The 17,500-nt window shown below is 30.4% G+C and overlaps 2 protein-coding genes across 2 annotated transcripts in view; both read right to left on the reverse strand.

Annotated features, from left to right (window-relative positions):
• The window catches only part of LOC137629711 (zinc finger CCHC-type and RNA-binding motif-containing protein 1-like), a 543,938-nt gene that overhangs the window by 301,056 nt on the left and 225,382 nt on the right, over positions 1-17,500 (reverse strand). The gene's annotated exons all lie outside the window — the stretch shown is intronic.
• Positions 17,178-17,500, reverse strand: part of LOC137629325 (neurotrophin 1-like) — a 4,799-nt gene continuing 4,476 nt past the window's right edge. The window contains exon 2 of the mRNA XM_068360580.1: positions 17,178-17,500. This exon is cut by the window's right edge and continues 504 nt beyond it. Coding sequence (XP_068216681.1) covers positions 17,254-17,500 — 247 coding nt within the window. The 3' untranslated portion in view covers positions 17,178-17,253.

Consider the following 17,500-nt stretch of genomic DNA (forward strand, 5'->3'; position numbering starts at 1 on the left):
ATCCTAACTTTTGAAACAATATATGAGATTATGATTTCAGTTTAATTTGTATTTGTATCTCCGAATGTTCGTAAGTCGGATGTTCGTAAGTCGAGAACCTTTTTACACTATTTTTCAAGATAGTTACTCAGAGGAAATATGTTCACAGTACAGTATATGTGAGTAGTTATCCCACAGTAATAATAGTAGACTAGTAGTCTTACTAGAATCTTTGACTATTTTTCTAAGATACTATTGGTAGGCTAGAAGTATAACTAGAATGTTCTACTATTCTTTAAGATAGTCACTAACAGCAAATATATTTACAGTACGGTATGCGAGAGTAGTTATCTGACAGTAGTATTAGTAGGTTAGTAATATAACTAGAATCTTCTACTATTTTTCAAGATAGTTACCCAGAGAAAATATATTATAGTACAGTATGTGTAAATAGTTCTAACAGTAGTTATAATAGGCTAGTAGTCTTAGTGGATTCTTCCAATATTTTTTTAAAGATTATCACCCATACTAAAAATGTTTATGGTTTGTATAAATAATTATCTCTATACGAACTTCTCTGGGCCAGAAATTAGAAATTAGAAAAATATCTGATTCGGCCTCATTGGCAGTGTCTGGTTCGCTATCAGTATGAAATCCGGGAGGATAAAGAGATCCGGTTATGAAAGAATTTCGAAGAAAAATAGATTTTTATTTCATTTGTGTTGTGAATAGAGGCGGGGAAATGAAGCTGAAAAGTTACTATTACTTTAGTAAAATAAAGGAATATTTAAAAATGGCAGAGAAGTTCCTCTTGATTGTAGAATTGCATTGTTTTCAAGTTTTCAATGAAAAAAATATAACATTATCTGTTATATATTGTATCATATATATTGATTATTTTAAAAATCTGAAGTGGTTCTCAATAGTATAGATAAAAAATCTGAAAATAGCACTATTCCATACACGCATGTGTAAACTTACTGAATGGGTTAAAGTTCAAAGACTAAATTAGTAACCCTTAACACTTACTATAGTTTGCCTCTTAAAGGTTTAAAGGCCACTCATGAATGGCAGATAAGGGACAGTAACATCACCCTATCAAGCAGGACGATGCCCTAGAGACTGACCATATTACATATGATCAGCGCCCAAGCCCCATCTCCACCCAAGTTAGGACCAAGGAGAACCAGGCAATGGCTGCTGATTACTCAGCAGATAGACCTAAAGGATCCCCATAACCACCCCTTCCCTAGCTCACAAGGATGGTGAGGATGCAGCGATCAAGGGAACTTCAGTAAACAATAACAACCCAACTTTTAAAGGTGCAATCTCATCATATATATATATATATATATATATATATATATATATATATATATATATATATATATATTTATATATATACATATATATATATATATATATATATATATATATATATATATATATATATATATATATATATATATATATTCATATATATATATATATATATATATATATATATATATATATATATATATATATATATATATATATATTCATATATATATATATATATATATATATATATATATATATATATATATATAAAGTATAAAGAAAATAAAGAAATATCTAACAGCTAACAAGAAAAGAGCAAAAACAAAAAAATCACAAAATCTCTTAACGGTAAAAATATCCCATGCATATTGATTTGTTTATTCTGAAAGAAAGGCTCAAGGTTTACGACTAATCAGTTTTAGGGTTTAAGTATTCCAACTCGGCTCTTGCCGTGAATGCAAATTCATTTTTTTTATGAGGGCGTATTTACCTTTTCAAAAAGGATTTGCTGCAGTTTACGGGCAATTTGGCGATGGTATGCTTTATGACGTTGCAAATATACCTTCGTTTATTTAGGGGAAAAATTTTCAGCGTTTACTTGGCATTATTTATCTTTTAGTTAAATCATTCAATATTTTTTTTCTTTTTATTTACTGAATGGTTATGTATCCTTACAAAACCAAGACCACACATACACACGGCTGTATGTACAGATAGTTTATATACACATACACACACACACACACACACACATATATATATATATATATATATATATATATATATATATATATATATACATATACATATATATATATATATATATATATATATATATATATATATATATATATATATATATATATATATCTCATCTCATGTGTGGAGTATTTATATATATACATACATACATATATATATATATATATATGTATATATATATATATATATATATATATATATATATATATATATATATATATATATATATATATTGACTCGTGTATATATATATATATATATATATGTATATACATACATAAATATATATATGTATATATATACGTATATACACACATATATGTGTATATATATATATATATGTGTGTGTGTGTGTGTATTATCTCGTGTGTATATATATACATATATATATACGTATATACACAAACACATACATACATATGCATATATATGTATATATATACATATATATATATATATATATATATATATATATATATATATATATTATATATATATAGGTATATATATATATATATATATATATATATATATATATATATATCTATATATACATATATATATGTATATATATATATATATATATATATATATATATATATATATATATATATATATATATATATTAATATACTGTGTGTGAGAGAGAGAGAGAGAGAGAGAGAGAGAGAGAGAGAGAGAGAGAGAGAGAGAGAGAGAGAGAGAGAGAGAGAGAGAGAGAGAGTGCTAAATAAATTAATCTTAACACGTATGAAATGCTAAAAAAATACCGTGTACACTCTATTAATCAAAGCTCCCTCCATTATCTCATCCAAAAGATTAGTATCAAGCGTTCTCATTACTGTTAATTTACCGGCGCCAAGTGTTATCATTGTTGATAATGATTACTTATCAGTTCTCAATGAGGACTTACGACATCGCTTCTGATCGTACATCTGCTCTCTGGAACTTTCACTCACATATACACAATCAATCAATTATATAATTTATGTTTCCTCTCCTGAGAATGACGTTTTACGATTTCGTTTGTTAAATATAAACATCTTAAAGTAGATAATTAAATCTAATAGTTTCTAGTTCCTTAGAGGTTTAAAGGCCGCTCATGAATGGCAAAGGACAGTGTCATTGTCCTATCGAGCAGGACAATACCCTAGAGACTGACCATATATACATATGATTAGCATCCAAGCCCCTGTCCCCCCAAGCTAGGACTAAGGAGAGCCAGGCAATGGCTGCTGATGATTCAGCAGATAGACCTATAGGATCCCCCAAAACCTCCCCATCCTTATTATTATTATTATTATTATTATTATTATCAATTGCTAAGCTACAACCCTAGTTGGAAAAGCAGGATGCTCAAAGCCCAAGGGTCCCAACAGGGAAAATAGCCCAGTGAGGAAAGGAAACAAGGGAAAATAAAATATTTCAAGAGCAGTAACAACATTAAAATAAATATTTCCTAAATAAACTATAAATACTTTAACGAAACAAGAGGAAAAGAAATAAGATAGGACAGTGTGCTCGAGTGTACCCTCAAGCAAGAGAACTCTAACCCAAGACAGTGAAAGACCATGGTACAGAGGCTATGGCACTACCCAAGACTAGAGAACAATGGTCTGATTTTGGAGTGTCCTACTCCTAGAAGAACTGCTTACCATAGCTAAAGAGTCTCTTCTACCCTTACCAAGAGGAAAGTGGCCACTGAACAATTACAGTGCAGTAGTTAATGCCTTGGGTGAAGAAGAATTGGTTGATAATCACAGTGTTGTCAGTTGTATGAGGGCAGAGGAGAATATGTAAAAAATAGGCCAGATTATTCGGTGTATGTGTAGGCAAAGGGAAAGAACCGTAACCAGAGAGAAGGATTCAATGTAGCACTGTCTGGCCAGTCAAAGGACCCCATAACTCTCGAGCGGTAGTATCTCAATGGGCGGCTGGTGCCCTGGCCAACCTACTACCTATAAGGATGGTGAAGTGCAGTGACCAAGGAAACTAACGAGTTCGAGTAGAACTTGAACCCCAGTCTGGTGTTCACCAGTCAGGGACGTTACCCCATCGGCCACCACAACCTTCTTAGGAGAGTTTAGATAGTCCTATCACTTGGCTGAACAAACGGGGTTTCTAATACAAAGATTTTCGTTGAAAATAATTGAAAATAAAAGAAAAGGAATTAAAATTTTTGAAAAGAATCAGAAATAACTGAAAAAAAAAAGATTGAACTAAATTAAAATAAGTGAAAATGATTCAAAATAGTTGAATGAAAATAAGTGAAAATATTTGAGAATAGATTTTAGGAAAAAAATTAAAATAGATGAAAATAAATGAAAATGTGGCCATGTGAATGAGCATTGCTAACGAGCTATAGATATGAGCATAAGTTTTAATAACGCTTCCATCCCTTATTCGTCTGGTAACAAAGCTGGTGATTTTCTAATATTATATCTCTTTCTTTCTATATATATATATATATATATATATATATATATATATATATATATATATATATATATATATATATTGTATATATATGTATATATAAATATATATATATATATGTATATATATATATATATATATATATATATATATATATATATGTATATATATATAAATATTTATATATATATATATATATGTATATATATATAAATATTTATATATATATATATATACATATATATATATATATATATATATATATATATATATATATATATATGTATGTATGTATGTATATATGAATATATATATATGTATATATATATATATATATATATATATATATATATATATATATATATATATATATATATACACTCACACACACACACACACACACTAGAACGAACTTTCGCCCACATGCATGAATACAGCGCAACTGCTTAAACACAAGCATGCAAGCCACCTCCTCCACCCTGAAAAAATGAAACTCTAGATAACGGATTTTAAAAGCATCTTTCTTCACCAGCGGTAATAAACGGATACCCCGAGTAACGAGCGTGAAGTTAAATGCTCCTGTCATGATCGTAAAGATGGGAGGAAGGCTTTTCTATTTCTGGTAATTGTTTTGACAAAAGTAATTTGGGAAAAATAATTTGGCAAAGATAATCTAGCAAAAATTTGACAAAAATAATTGACGGATGAATGATGGTGTGTGATGAATGTACTTGAATAAGTTTCTCAATTGGTTTTATAATATATGTTTCTTTGAATGTTCATAAGAAATTAAAGAATATATCTATACACACACACACACACACACACATATATATATATATATATATATATATATATATATATATATATATATATTTCTATATATACATATATATATATATATATATATATATATATATATATATATATATATATATACATATATATATATATATATATATATATATATATATATATATATATATATATATATATATGTATATATATATATATATATATATATATATATATATATATATATATATATTGGTTATAATAAAATTTCAATTAATTTGTATCATTTATATCAAGGATTAATCATCAACGGTGACAAAAATAATTGACAGACGTATCAGTATGTGTGATAAATCTACTCAAATAAGTTTATCAAGTGGTTTCATAATAAATGTTTATTTAATTGTTCATGAGAAATATAAACAAATATTCTTTTTTGCTGTGATATAAATTTTATTATATGTATCTATTTCGGTGATATAAAGTATTTATTGTTTAGGGTACATAAGTGAATAAATATTTAGTACAACATCAGATATTTATTTGCTATTGATCTTCCATATAGAAACCTGTGAGAGGGAGAGGAAGTGTGGAAGGAAGAGAGAGTGTGAGATGGAGAGGAAGTATTGGAGGGAGAGAACGTGTGTGAGGGAGAGGGAGTGAGGGATGGAGAAGTGTGGGAGGGAGAGGAAGTGTGGGAGGGAGAGGGAGTGAGAAATATTACGGAGAGAGAGAGAGAGAGAGAGAGAGAGAGAGAGAGAGAGAGAGAGAGAGAGAGAGAGAGAGAGAGAGGATGGGATTGTGAGAGGGAGAAGAAGTGTGGAAGAGAAAGGAAGTGTGGAGGTGATAGGGAGTTTCGGAGGGAGAGGGAATGTGAGAGGAAGAAGAAGTGTAGGAGGTAAAGAGAGAGTGGGAAGGAGGAGTGTGTGAGAGAGAGGAAAGGTGGGAGGGTTATCGGAGAGGAAGTGTGGGAGGTAGAGGGAGTTACTATGGAGTTCCTCTTAAATATGTAAATTTGATTGTCTGTTCACGAGTATGATAATAATAATAATAATAATAATAATAATAATAATAATAATAATAATAATAATAATAATAATAATAATAATAATAATAATAATAATAATACGTTCTCAAACTACACAAATTCTAAGTTTGATAGTCTTATAGCCCTAAGATAACCTTGCAAGACCTTTTGAGTCCATAATTATCTGCCTCAAAAAGGATATAATTTCGTACTTAAGAACAGGAGGGTGTACGTCTTAAAAACGATATGTCGCTTTGGTTTCGTTTTCTTCGTATTCTATTCCTGGAAAGCAGTAATTCAGAAAGACTCTATAGAATTTCAACCTTTAACCTGTTGGTTTCCAGTTCCCTGGAAAAGGCTAGAGTGCACTATTGCATGAAATGCCCTACTATTACTATTATAGATTCCAAATTATTGCTATTACTAGTGTACCCGAACCGTCAGAATGACATCTAAATATTTAGATATGCACACTCACGGACAGATTCAACCCTTACTACCCCTCCCCGTTTCCTAACTATAACCCGTTGGTCTGCAATTTCTGCGAGAGTGTGGTTTCCCAGTGTAACTCTCGGGGTATCACCTTTCTCCAAGGTATGGCTTCTTCCTCTCCCCCCTGAGCGTGACCGGAAAGAAACACACACACACACAAATAAATTTGTGTAGTTTTTGCCTTCTTTTATTTATAGTCCCTATGGGGAAATTATACTATATTTATTGTGAAATTTTCAATAATGCCTATGTCCAAAACCTCGAATCTATTTTCAGTATTTGTTGCCATCTAATGAATTTCCTTTTATTTATTGGATATGAATTGTATTCCTTTTTTTTATGGATTTCTTTCAGTCAGTTATCTATATTTGTTTTACGTCTAATTTTCCCTTTTTATCGAAATATCTTAAATATTGTCTTCAATATTATATTTTATCCAATATTACTTTTAAGTCTGCTTTTATGTTTTATTCATCAAGACTTTCGTATACATCCAAGCACACTACTTTTTTCATATTATGTTCGCATTCATTACGTAGTCTTTATTGCCCTTTATTATACACTATATAAGAGTGGCAAATATTCCTATTTCAGAGGGATGTCCTCTTATGTTCTGACCTATACTGAACTCATCATATATCATAATCCTTTCTCACATTTTAAGAGCGTGTGTGATACACATGCGGTACGCATGTGTATCACACACGCTCGTACACTGTAACGGTATATATATATATATATATATATATATATATATATATATATATATATATATATATATATATATAAATATATATGTATATATATATATATATATGTATATATATATAAATATATATATATATATATATATATATATATACATATATATATATATATATATATATATATATATATATATATATGTATGTATATATATATATAAATATATATATATATATATATATATATATATATATATATATATATATATATATATATATATATATCGTTGTTGTCGCTCTCCCTCGCACTGATAATCTGTTCATGCTTGTCTCATTGTGTTTGAATTTTCGTGCCTGTCTTGACTGGAATGGGTTGTATATATACTCATGCTCTGTCCAAATAAAGTTAGTTGCATTCACTCCACTTTTTAGTTAATACCTAACTGGTGCATCCGCACAGGACATTGCGGTATTGTCTTAAACTTTACATACACATTTGAATATAAAGGGTCGCATTTGATTAGTATAATAGTCGAAATCCAGTTAAAATAACTCAAGTACACACATTTGTTCCTTTTTTGTATATCACCACCAACATAATTTGGGTCCATAAATAAGAAGGCAGAGTTTTAATGTACATTTACAGTCCCTCTATCATTTATATTGAGAAATATAAACTTCATACATTTCATGACCTTCCTAATATGTTTGTCATGTCGACTGCCATTACTAAAATACATTCATCTTCATGAAATCAACAAATATCGTACCTAGAATTCCGGTCACCAAATTTTAAGTAGTCTTTTAATGGCCATTGTTAAAAACATAACCTTCATTGTAAACTTCCCTTTCTCTTCGTCTTTCCCTATGTGACAATTCATCTTGTTCTTGTCATTCTGTTTACAATGACCTTCGACATAGGCACTCCTTTCTTTCCAGTTTTGGTTTAAAGTCAATTCGTATCACCATGGATAGATATTGTAAGTTTCTTTTACTCAAGAACTTATTTCTTAATCTCATATACTGAATATTACTGTACTCTTTTGGTTAACCCTACCCAATTTGGTTTAAAGGATACTTGTTTTGATGTCTGAACATATTTCTATCTTCCATTCTCTCCTTTATATGTACATTAATTTTTTTTTTATTTAACAATGATTTTCAGAATCCAATTCTCCTTTTTTATATGGCAAATATTATCCCTATGCCCTCTGACACAATAATGTATGTTGATATATAATTGAAGATATAAATATGATATACGCAAAAACATCCACATGCACACAAGAATCTATTTACGTATCTATAAACACTTGTTATTCTTCAAAATACGTATATTTCATCGGTCGTAATCAAAACAATCGAAGTATTGTAGTAACAAAGATAATTTTCCTTATTACAGAGCAGACAGAAGACTTAATTCATAAATTTCAGAGGCCCCTTGGCCTATGTGTGTATATATGCTACATAAACGCACACACAAACACACACACATATAAATATATATGAATTATATATATGTATATATATACATATTTATTTATAATGCATATATACTCCTTACATATACATCAATATATATATATATATATATATATATATATATATACATATATATATATATATATATATATATATATATATATATATATATATATATATATATATATATATATATATATACAGATAGATAATTCACTTTATCACTGAAAGTGAACTAAGAAACGTACTCTATGCAACTTTCCAATCTCTGAGATGCGACCCATGCAGGACTAAAACTCGCTACAAAATTGCGTAAATATTCCCTTCTGTGAGTAATAATGTTATCAATTGGAATAGTAATATACACGCAAAGAAGAATAACTAATAGGAAAATGAAATTACATAGGGGATACGAGAGAATAATACAAAAATGCTCTGGACATCAAAGGGAAAATATTTTGAGCGCGAAACGAATCACTGCAAGCCAGAGGTTATGGCGTGAAAATAAATGAGCATCGACAGTGAAGCGAAGGACATCAAGTCTCCCTTAATGGGGAAAACTAATTTCTTTTCTATGTATCGCGTGTGAAGAAAGGAAGGTCTTCGCTACACAATTTACGTGATTACATAGACAGCGGACTAGAATTCCTTAGGAGTGCTATGAATTAAAGAAAAAATATTGCTCATAGTAATGTTTCCCTGAGGCTACCATCGTATTTCTTGATGACGTCATCCGCGAAAAGATGATGTTGCTTGATGGTCCGTGAGATTACAGATGACCGGAGGCTGTTAATTATGATGTTTACGTCCATGTGGTTTAGTAGTTGTTTATTCAGATGGTTATCGATATTTGTAACAATAGTTTAATGGATGCGGATGACTTTGTTTGAAATTGTTTGAAGGTTTTATAGGTAACTTTCCTTAGCATTATCTTTAATATTTTGCATGCTTATTTTAACTCGGATACTGAATTCAACATCGTGAGACAGAGCTTGCTCATTTTCATCAAATAAACCAGATTTTGATGGAACATTATAAGTACAGTGAAGTAGCATTAAAAATATAGATCGTAAGAATAATTACGGAAAATAAGAAACACGTTAGAAATTGTGATTTAATATTAAAACTATATCAGTATCTTTCTCCGTTTTATCAAAAGGATGAGAAGATTTTGACCTAATTTTGTGGAAATATTAGTTAACTGACTCCTTGTAGTAAACAATATTACTTTTAACAATAATCTTTTCGTTAATTTCCTCGAAATATTTGTGAGTGATTGTCAAAAAGTATAAAAAAAAGATAAAAAATAGAAACCACGTAGGTCAAGGTAAAGGAATTGTATAGTCCTCAAAAAGTTTTTCTCTATTACATTGTTGAGAATTTTATTTTGATATTAGATTTAACGCCGTGATGAGTAGGAATAATATGAAAATGGCAAGAGTTAATAATGGACATGCGTTTTTATAAAGTAACTGATTAATTACTTAGATAAATATAACCACATATCAATCAGACATTCATGTTAGTATAATAATAATAATAATAATAATAATAATAATAATAATAATAATAATAATAATAATAATAATAATAGTAAGCGATGGTAGTTATTATAAAAAAAAAGAAGTTCTCTTATCCTAAAACTTCAAAATAAAATATAAGAATAATACGAAGAAAGAACGAAAATCCAAGTTCATGATTTTTTTTTTTTTTTTTTTTTTTTTGAGAAATTCTTGAAATGAGGAAGTAATTTCTTCTTCCTTGGAGATTGACAAGAACGTTTATCAAAATTATCGCAATGTCATTATCTTTACACTTCATTTATCCTTTGATAGTTGAACATTTAGTTTATATATGCCATACTGCTCCGTTTACTAAATCACCCAAATATCTTTCCACGGAAGTAATTTAGAGTTAAGGGTACAACTTGTTGACGTGGAAGATGAAGCCCATTAATTTATATATATATATATATATATATATATATATATATATATATATATATATATATATATATATATATATATATATATATATATATATATGTATATATATATATATATATATATATATATATATATATATATATAAATATATACATATATATATAAATATAACATATATATATATATATATATATATATATATATATATATATATATATATATATATATATATATATATATAAATATAACCGAGGCATAGGAGATTATGATGATGAGGATGATGATGATGTTGATGATGATAACCAATGGTCACTGTAGCCTATACAAAACTTCTAAGACTCGCAGTCTATGAACCAAAAATTACAGCTACGCTCATTGCTCGGTAATTATTATTAGTGAACACATCCTTACCATCCTTGCCGTGTCATCAGCCTATGGGCCGCCAACGCAAGAGCCCGTGTCTAGCACAAGGCTGGACAATCTAACAAGCAGCCAAGCAAGTGTCCTCAGCAGCCATTGCCTGGTTCATCGTGGCCAAGTCTAAATGGATAGGGGTGTCCCTGAGTTCTAATGTCCTCTCCAGTGCTTCTGCTACTCATGAGATACCTTTTAACCTTCATGTTAATGGCAGATGAGCTTTTGTTAATGCAAAGGCTCATAATATTAGAATTTGTAATGGATTTATTAATTTCCCAAATCAAAAAATACTTTCAATAGATAAACGAGTGATATTGTCGATAAATGATATCGATAAATGATCTAGGAGTAATAGCTTACTGTATCATTTTCTTTCGTAAGTTTAAAGAATGTAATTCTGATAGCAAAAACAACCTTAGAAAATGCAGAACAAGACTACTCGAAAAAAGAAAACTTTAAATGGCCTCCAAAAGAAAGTTTAAAATGAACATATATTTCTTTATTGGTAAAAAAATCATAGTGTTTGTGTCAAGCAGTTTCACGTTGCCTAAATATTTCCGTGACGTTTGAAGTCTACAAACAGAACTCCACCTAGCACTAAGCACGTCAACGATGTCTAAATAGTCGCAGTTTCGTTATTACAGCGTCATAACGATCCTTCAAGTTCCAGGGAATTAGTAATGAGGTTTGATGATAGTGTTTATCTTTGTAATAAAAGCATTCACGTCAGAGTCTTCGTGCTTCAAGTTTCCAAGTTTTAACCGATGATGACGAAGCCATTTCTAAAGAAAGTTTCGACATACATGAACCTATAAACAGTGAACTTTCGTTCATATCTGCGAGTGGTGGCTTGTTTAGTATTTTATCCCTACTAGGTACCATGGTCGTCCACTGTCTTTGGTTAGAGCTCTCTTGCTTGAGGGTACACTGTGGCACACTATTCTCTCTTATTTCTCTTCCGCTTGTTTTGTTAAAGTTTTTATAATTTATATAGGAGATATTTATTTTGATGTTACTTTTCTTAAAATATTTTATTTTTCCTTGTTTCTTTTCCTCACTGGGAAATTTTCCTTATTGGAGCCCCTGGGCTTATAGTATCCTGCTTTTCCAACTAGGGTTGTAGCTTAGTAAGTAATGATAATAATAATAGGTATTGGGTGGTAAATCTGAATGATTATGAGTAACATAGACGAGTAATAATTTAATTAGGGTTGTGGTGGCCGATGTGGTAACGTCCCTGACTAGTGATCGCCAGGCTAGGGTTCGAGTACCACTCAAACTCATTTATTCCTTTGGCCGCTGCAACCTCACCTTCCATTCGGGGGAGCACATAGGTCCATCTGCTGAGCCATTAGCAGCCATTGCCTAGTCCTCCTTGGTCCTAGCTTGGGTGGAGAGGAGGCGTAGGTACTGATCATATATATATATATATATATATATATATATATATATATATATATATATATATATATATATATATATATATATGTATATATATATATATATACATATATATATATATATATATATATATATATATATATATATATATATATATATATATATATATATATATATATATATATATATATATATATATATGGTCAGTCTCTGGGGCATTACCTGCCCGATAGGGCAATGTCACTGTTCTTTGCCTCTGCCATTCATGAGTGGCCTTTAAACCTTTAAACTGTCGATATACAGAGAGCATATACACTGATTAAGACCTACAACATTAATTTCTAAGGAATTAAAGAAGGTAAGAAGAATTGGCCGTTGTCTAAATCTGATTCTAATCTTTACTATGAATGCTTTACTGTCACAAGGATCACGTGACTTGATATACAGCAAAAGCCAGTAAGAAATAATAGAATGTTTTAATAGCTAGCATCTTCGTGCCTTTTAATACACACTTCTACAGGGTACAATAAAAAGTGAAATACAGTTGAAAACGTCAATAAGTAAAATAGGATAAAATACAAAAATAAAAAAGTAAAAAAAAAAAAAGATAGCAAAACCTTGTCAGCTAACTAGAAGTGTATTAAAATACACGGAAGCGCCAGGTATTAAAGCATTTAATTTTTACTATGAATAGCAGAAAAAAAATCTATATATCTACATAAGGGAGGGAAACTGGATAAAGTTGCAGTCATGACTTATCAAGACATTAGAAAAATGAGGAAGAACTCAGCATTGAAATGAGATCCATAACGAGAGTGCAGTAGGGAGTCTTAGCCTTAAATGAGGAAAGTGACAGAAACGCATTCCAAAGGCTTATTATTCAATAGGCCTTCTGAATTCTACGCAAGACGAAACATATGACCAACGAGTCATACGAAACTACCCTAGAAAAAGGAGAAACAGTACAAAACTAGAGGGGGTCATACTAAAGCGTAGACTTCCACCACCGCAGCTTAATCCTCGACCTTTTGCTCGACCTTGACCTTGACCTTTGACCTTAACATGTATTAATTGGTGTGGATTTTTATATACTTGAATATAAACCAAGTTTTAACTTTCTGTGACAACGATGTCCAGACTAATGGGTGATTACGTGAATTGGATATTTTGCTTGACCGTGACCTTGATCTTTGACCTTTATCTTCCAGAATTTAAGCATTTCCAGCTTTTTACATAACAGTTAATCCCTACATGTTTCATCACTCTACGATTAAAATTGTGGCCAGGAAGCTGTTCACAAACAAACACACAAACAAACACACAAATAAGGGTGTAAACATAACCCCCTTCCAACTCCGTTGGCGGAGGTAAAAAATCAGTTCTTAATACACAACAACTGATAAACATTAAAGAAACGTAATCCTGACTTTTTTTTTTTTTTTTTTTTTTTTTTTTTTTTTGAGATGGGTGATAAATATTTCATACACATAACTATAACTTCCTTAAATCAAAAGCATTCCAGGAATCACGAACCTCCAATAAAATGGATTAATCCACGCTAGCCACAACAAGGTCAACTAATCCGGATCTGGATTTCTCCAAAATCTAATCTCTCATTGCCAGATACAGGGTCATCCTTTGGTGAAATTATCGCTTAATCTTTGTTTGTTATAATCATGCTGACATGCACAGATAGATATACAAAGCGAATCATTAGTAAACTCTCTTTCTCTGGCGAAGCAGTGGGGGTTTGATTGGGAGGGGGGGAGGGGGGCGTGTTGTTAGTGATATGTCAAATCAATTCCGTCAGTTCTTTCTCTTGTATGGTACAATGTTGAAAATTTGCCGTAAAAACAGTAAAAATCCTGGCAGAAATGTTGTCATTCATTTGCCGTTGTAAAGACGAATCTATTGACATAAAGGAGTGATATTACGGTCACCAACCTCTGAAAGATAATAGCAAAGTAGGGTAAAAATTACGGTCGCCAATATTTTACTGAAATTCACCTGAGAATAGTATATTTTTACGGAGAGTATCCGATTAAAATTACATTTTTTTTTTTAAGAGTATATGGTGTTCTTTCAAATTCTTCCCTTACTTGTAGCAAAGCCCAACAGTGTTATTTCAATACTTAAACCCACTAAAAAGATATTCCCTTATCGATAATAACATTTCGATATATGTTTCACATATCTCGATGCGTAAAAAAGTATATTGTTGCTATAAACCCACATCATGTACACAATTGGAATATACTCCCCATTGGTAAGCGTACTGAAATGAGCTATCTTCCCGGGTGAATCGTATATAAGGGCCTGATCTCAGTTATTATTATTATTATTATTATTATTATTATTATTATTATTATTATTATTATTATTATTATTATTTGCTAAGCTACAACCCTAGTTGGAAAAGCAGGATGCTATAAGCCCAGGGCCTCCAACAGGGAAAATAGCTCAGTGAGGAAAGGAAACGAAAAAACTAAAATATTTTAAGAAGAGCAATAACATTTGAATAAATATCTCCTATATTAACTATGAAAAACTTTACCGAAACAAGACGAAGAGAAATAAGATGGAATAGTGTGCCCAAGTGCACCCCCAAGCAAGAGAACTCTAACCCAAGACAGTGGAAGACCATGGTACAGAGGCTATGGCACTACCCAAGATTAGAGATCAATGATTGGATTTTGGAGTGTCCTTCTCCTAGAAGAGTTGGAAGTTTACGTATAACAAGTTCTCCATGCGCGGTGTAGATATAAGTTTCTGATGTGAATAGTGCAAATATACAAGGTGGTCTCCGCGTGGGGTATAACAATATATATCTGGATCTGGTGTTTTGGCTCTTATAAGAGTTTAGTTATGGCTTCTAAAACTTATTAGGTTTCTCAACATGCCAATAGATCGACCAGTTGCGTCTCGATGTGCATTTCGTCAGGCAATTTTATTACTTAACAGAGTAGGAGGAAAAGATCAAAGGAAACTTTTTGTAAAGCTTTTTGTCTATCGGTATATCAGAGATATTTTGTCTAGAATTCCAATCTGTCTTATCTGAGCCTATCTCTAAGATTTTTTAACATTGATAAAATTTGATTTATCATAAAAAATATTAGTTTTACTAATATTTGAGCCTCCCTTCAACCCCTCATGTTCCTCAATATTTGTTCAAAAACTTATGCTATAAATCTTACTCACATCTGGCTAAACGGGGTTGACTTTTTTACTTTCAGTTATAATATAAAAATTCTCTATAAAAAATAAGATATTCTGCTCTGTAATATTAAAACGATTTGTTCTTTGCTACAGCATCTGTTCCATTACTAATATTTCAATTTTCAACAAACTTCCTTCACAAAACTTAAACTACATAAATAAGAAACAAGGAAATACATACTTTTAGTTCATTTTAAACAATTACTAATATGGTTTCGTAAATGAGTTTTTACGACCATAGTCTGTGGTCAAAGACCTTGAATAGATTAACAAACTAGAGTAAATGTAGCTTTGCCCGGATGCTTTACCGCAGAAAAAAAAAAAAAATAGGAAGAAATAAATCTTATAATTTTATGTTTTGAAAGGATTGCGACTAATGAAATCCCAGGCTGATAAAAGTCTTTTTATAGTTTATGTATGAAGTATCTGTTTTAATGTTGTTAATGTTTTTAAATATTTTATTCTAATTGTTAATTAATTTTCTTGTAGCTTATCTATTTCCTTATTTCTTTTCCTCATTGGGCTATTTTTCCTGTTGGAGCCCTAGTGCTTATGACATCTTAATATTCCAACTATGGTTGTAGTTTAACTAGCAATAATAATAATAATAATAATAATAATAATAATAATAATAATAATAATAATAATTTTCCCTTATTTTCTGTTATTGCTCAAATTTCTATTAACTTGATTTCAAAATCTGATAATATATGATGTATGAAACAAAGTAGATATATTAAAAACACTCGTGTGTTTAATAGATAAGTGTATGAGTAAAAGCACCAAATTATATTGATTCAAATATATGAGTAACTTGCACCCAAAGAGGAAGCATACGTTCCTCTGCCATGACCAAGATTCGAACTTATCCCTCATGAGTTACATACAAAGATACACAACGAGTTATCCATACATCCATAAAAATTTACAATATACATATTGTCTTTGATATAGGCCTATATATTCCGGATATATCAAATTTTTGTACTTAGAAAATTTATTTAATATTATTCTTTAATAATTAGTTTTCTTTATGGTAAATAAAAAGGGGAATTTTCAATGCCATTTATTTACTAAAGATACATAGTGCTGGAATGAATAATAAATATATATCAATGATTTCCATAAATATGATATAGCACCGAGATGACTAGAGAACTGCTTTCTTCTTATGTATTATAGTCATGAATTCGGATCCTTGGACTCTTTGACAAAGAAATTATAGTTAAAGATTCAAGAAAGAAACATTATTGGATAATCTGTTGTGTTCAGCTTAATGATCAATAGTATAAGCGCCCAAAAGGCATGCACAGCTAGCTGGCAGCTTGAAGGACTCAATGGCGAAAGGGAAATATGCATCGTAAGGATCGAACACCAGAAACCGGTGGTAGACGGATTTCTGAAGACACTTGCTGTCGTAACATTTTGGAACCTTTGGGCAATCGTCTCCGGCTGTGAGACACTCCTCAATGCGCACCGTCTGGGTTAGCTTTTTGTAATGGACATCTATGTTGTTGATG

Source organism: Palaemon carinicauda, chromosome 37 (assembly GCF_036898095.1).
Source record: "Palaemon carinicauda isolate YSFRI2023 chromosome 37, ASM3689809v2, whole genome shotgun sequence".
In the NCBI taxonomy this organism is placed as follows: domain Eukaryota; kingdom Metazoa; phylum Arthropoda; class Malacostraca; order Decapoda; family Palaemonidae; genus Palaemon; species Palaemon carinicauda.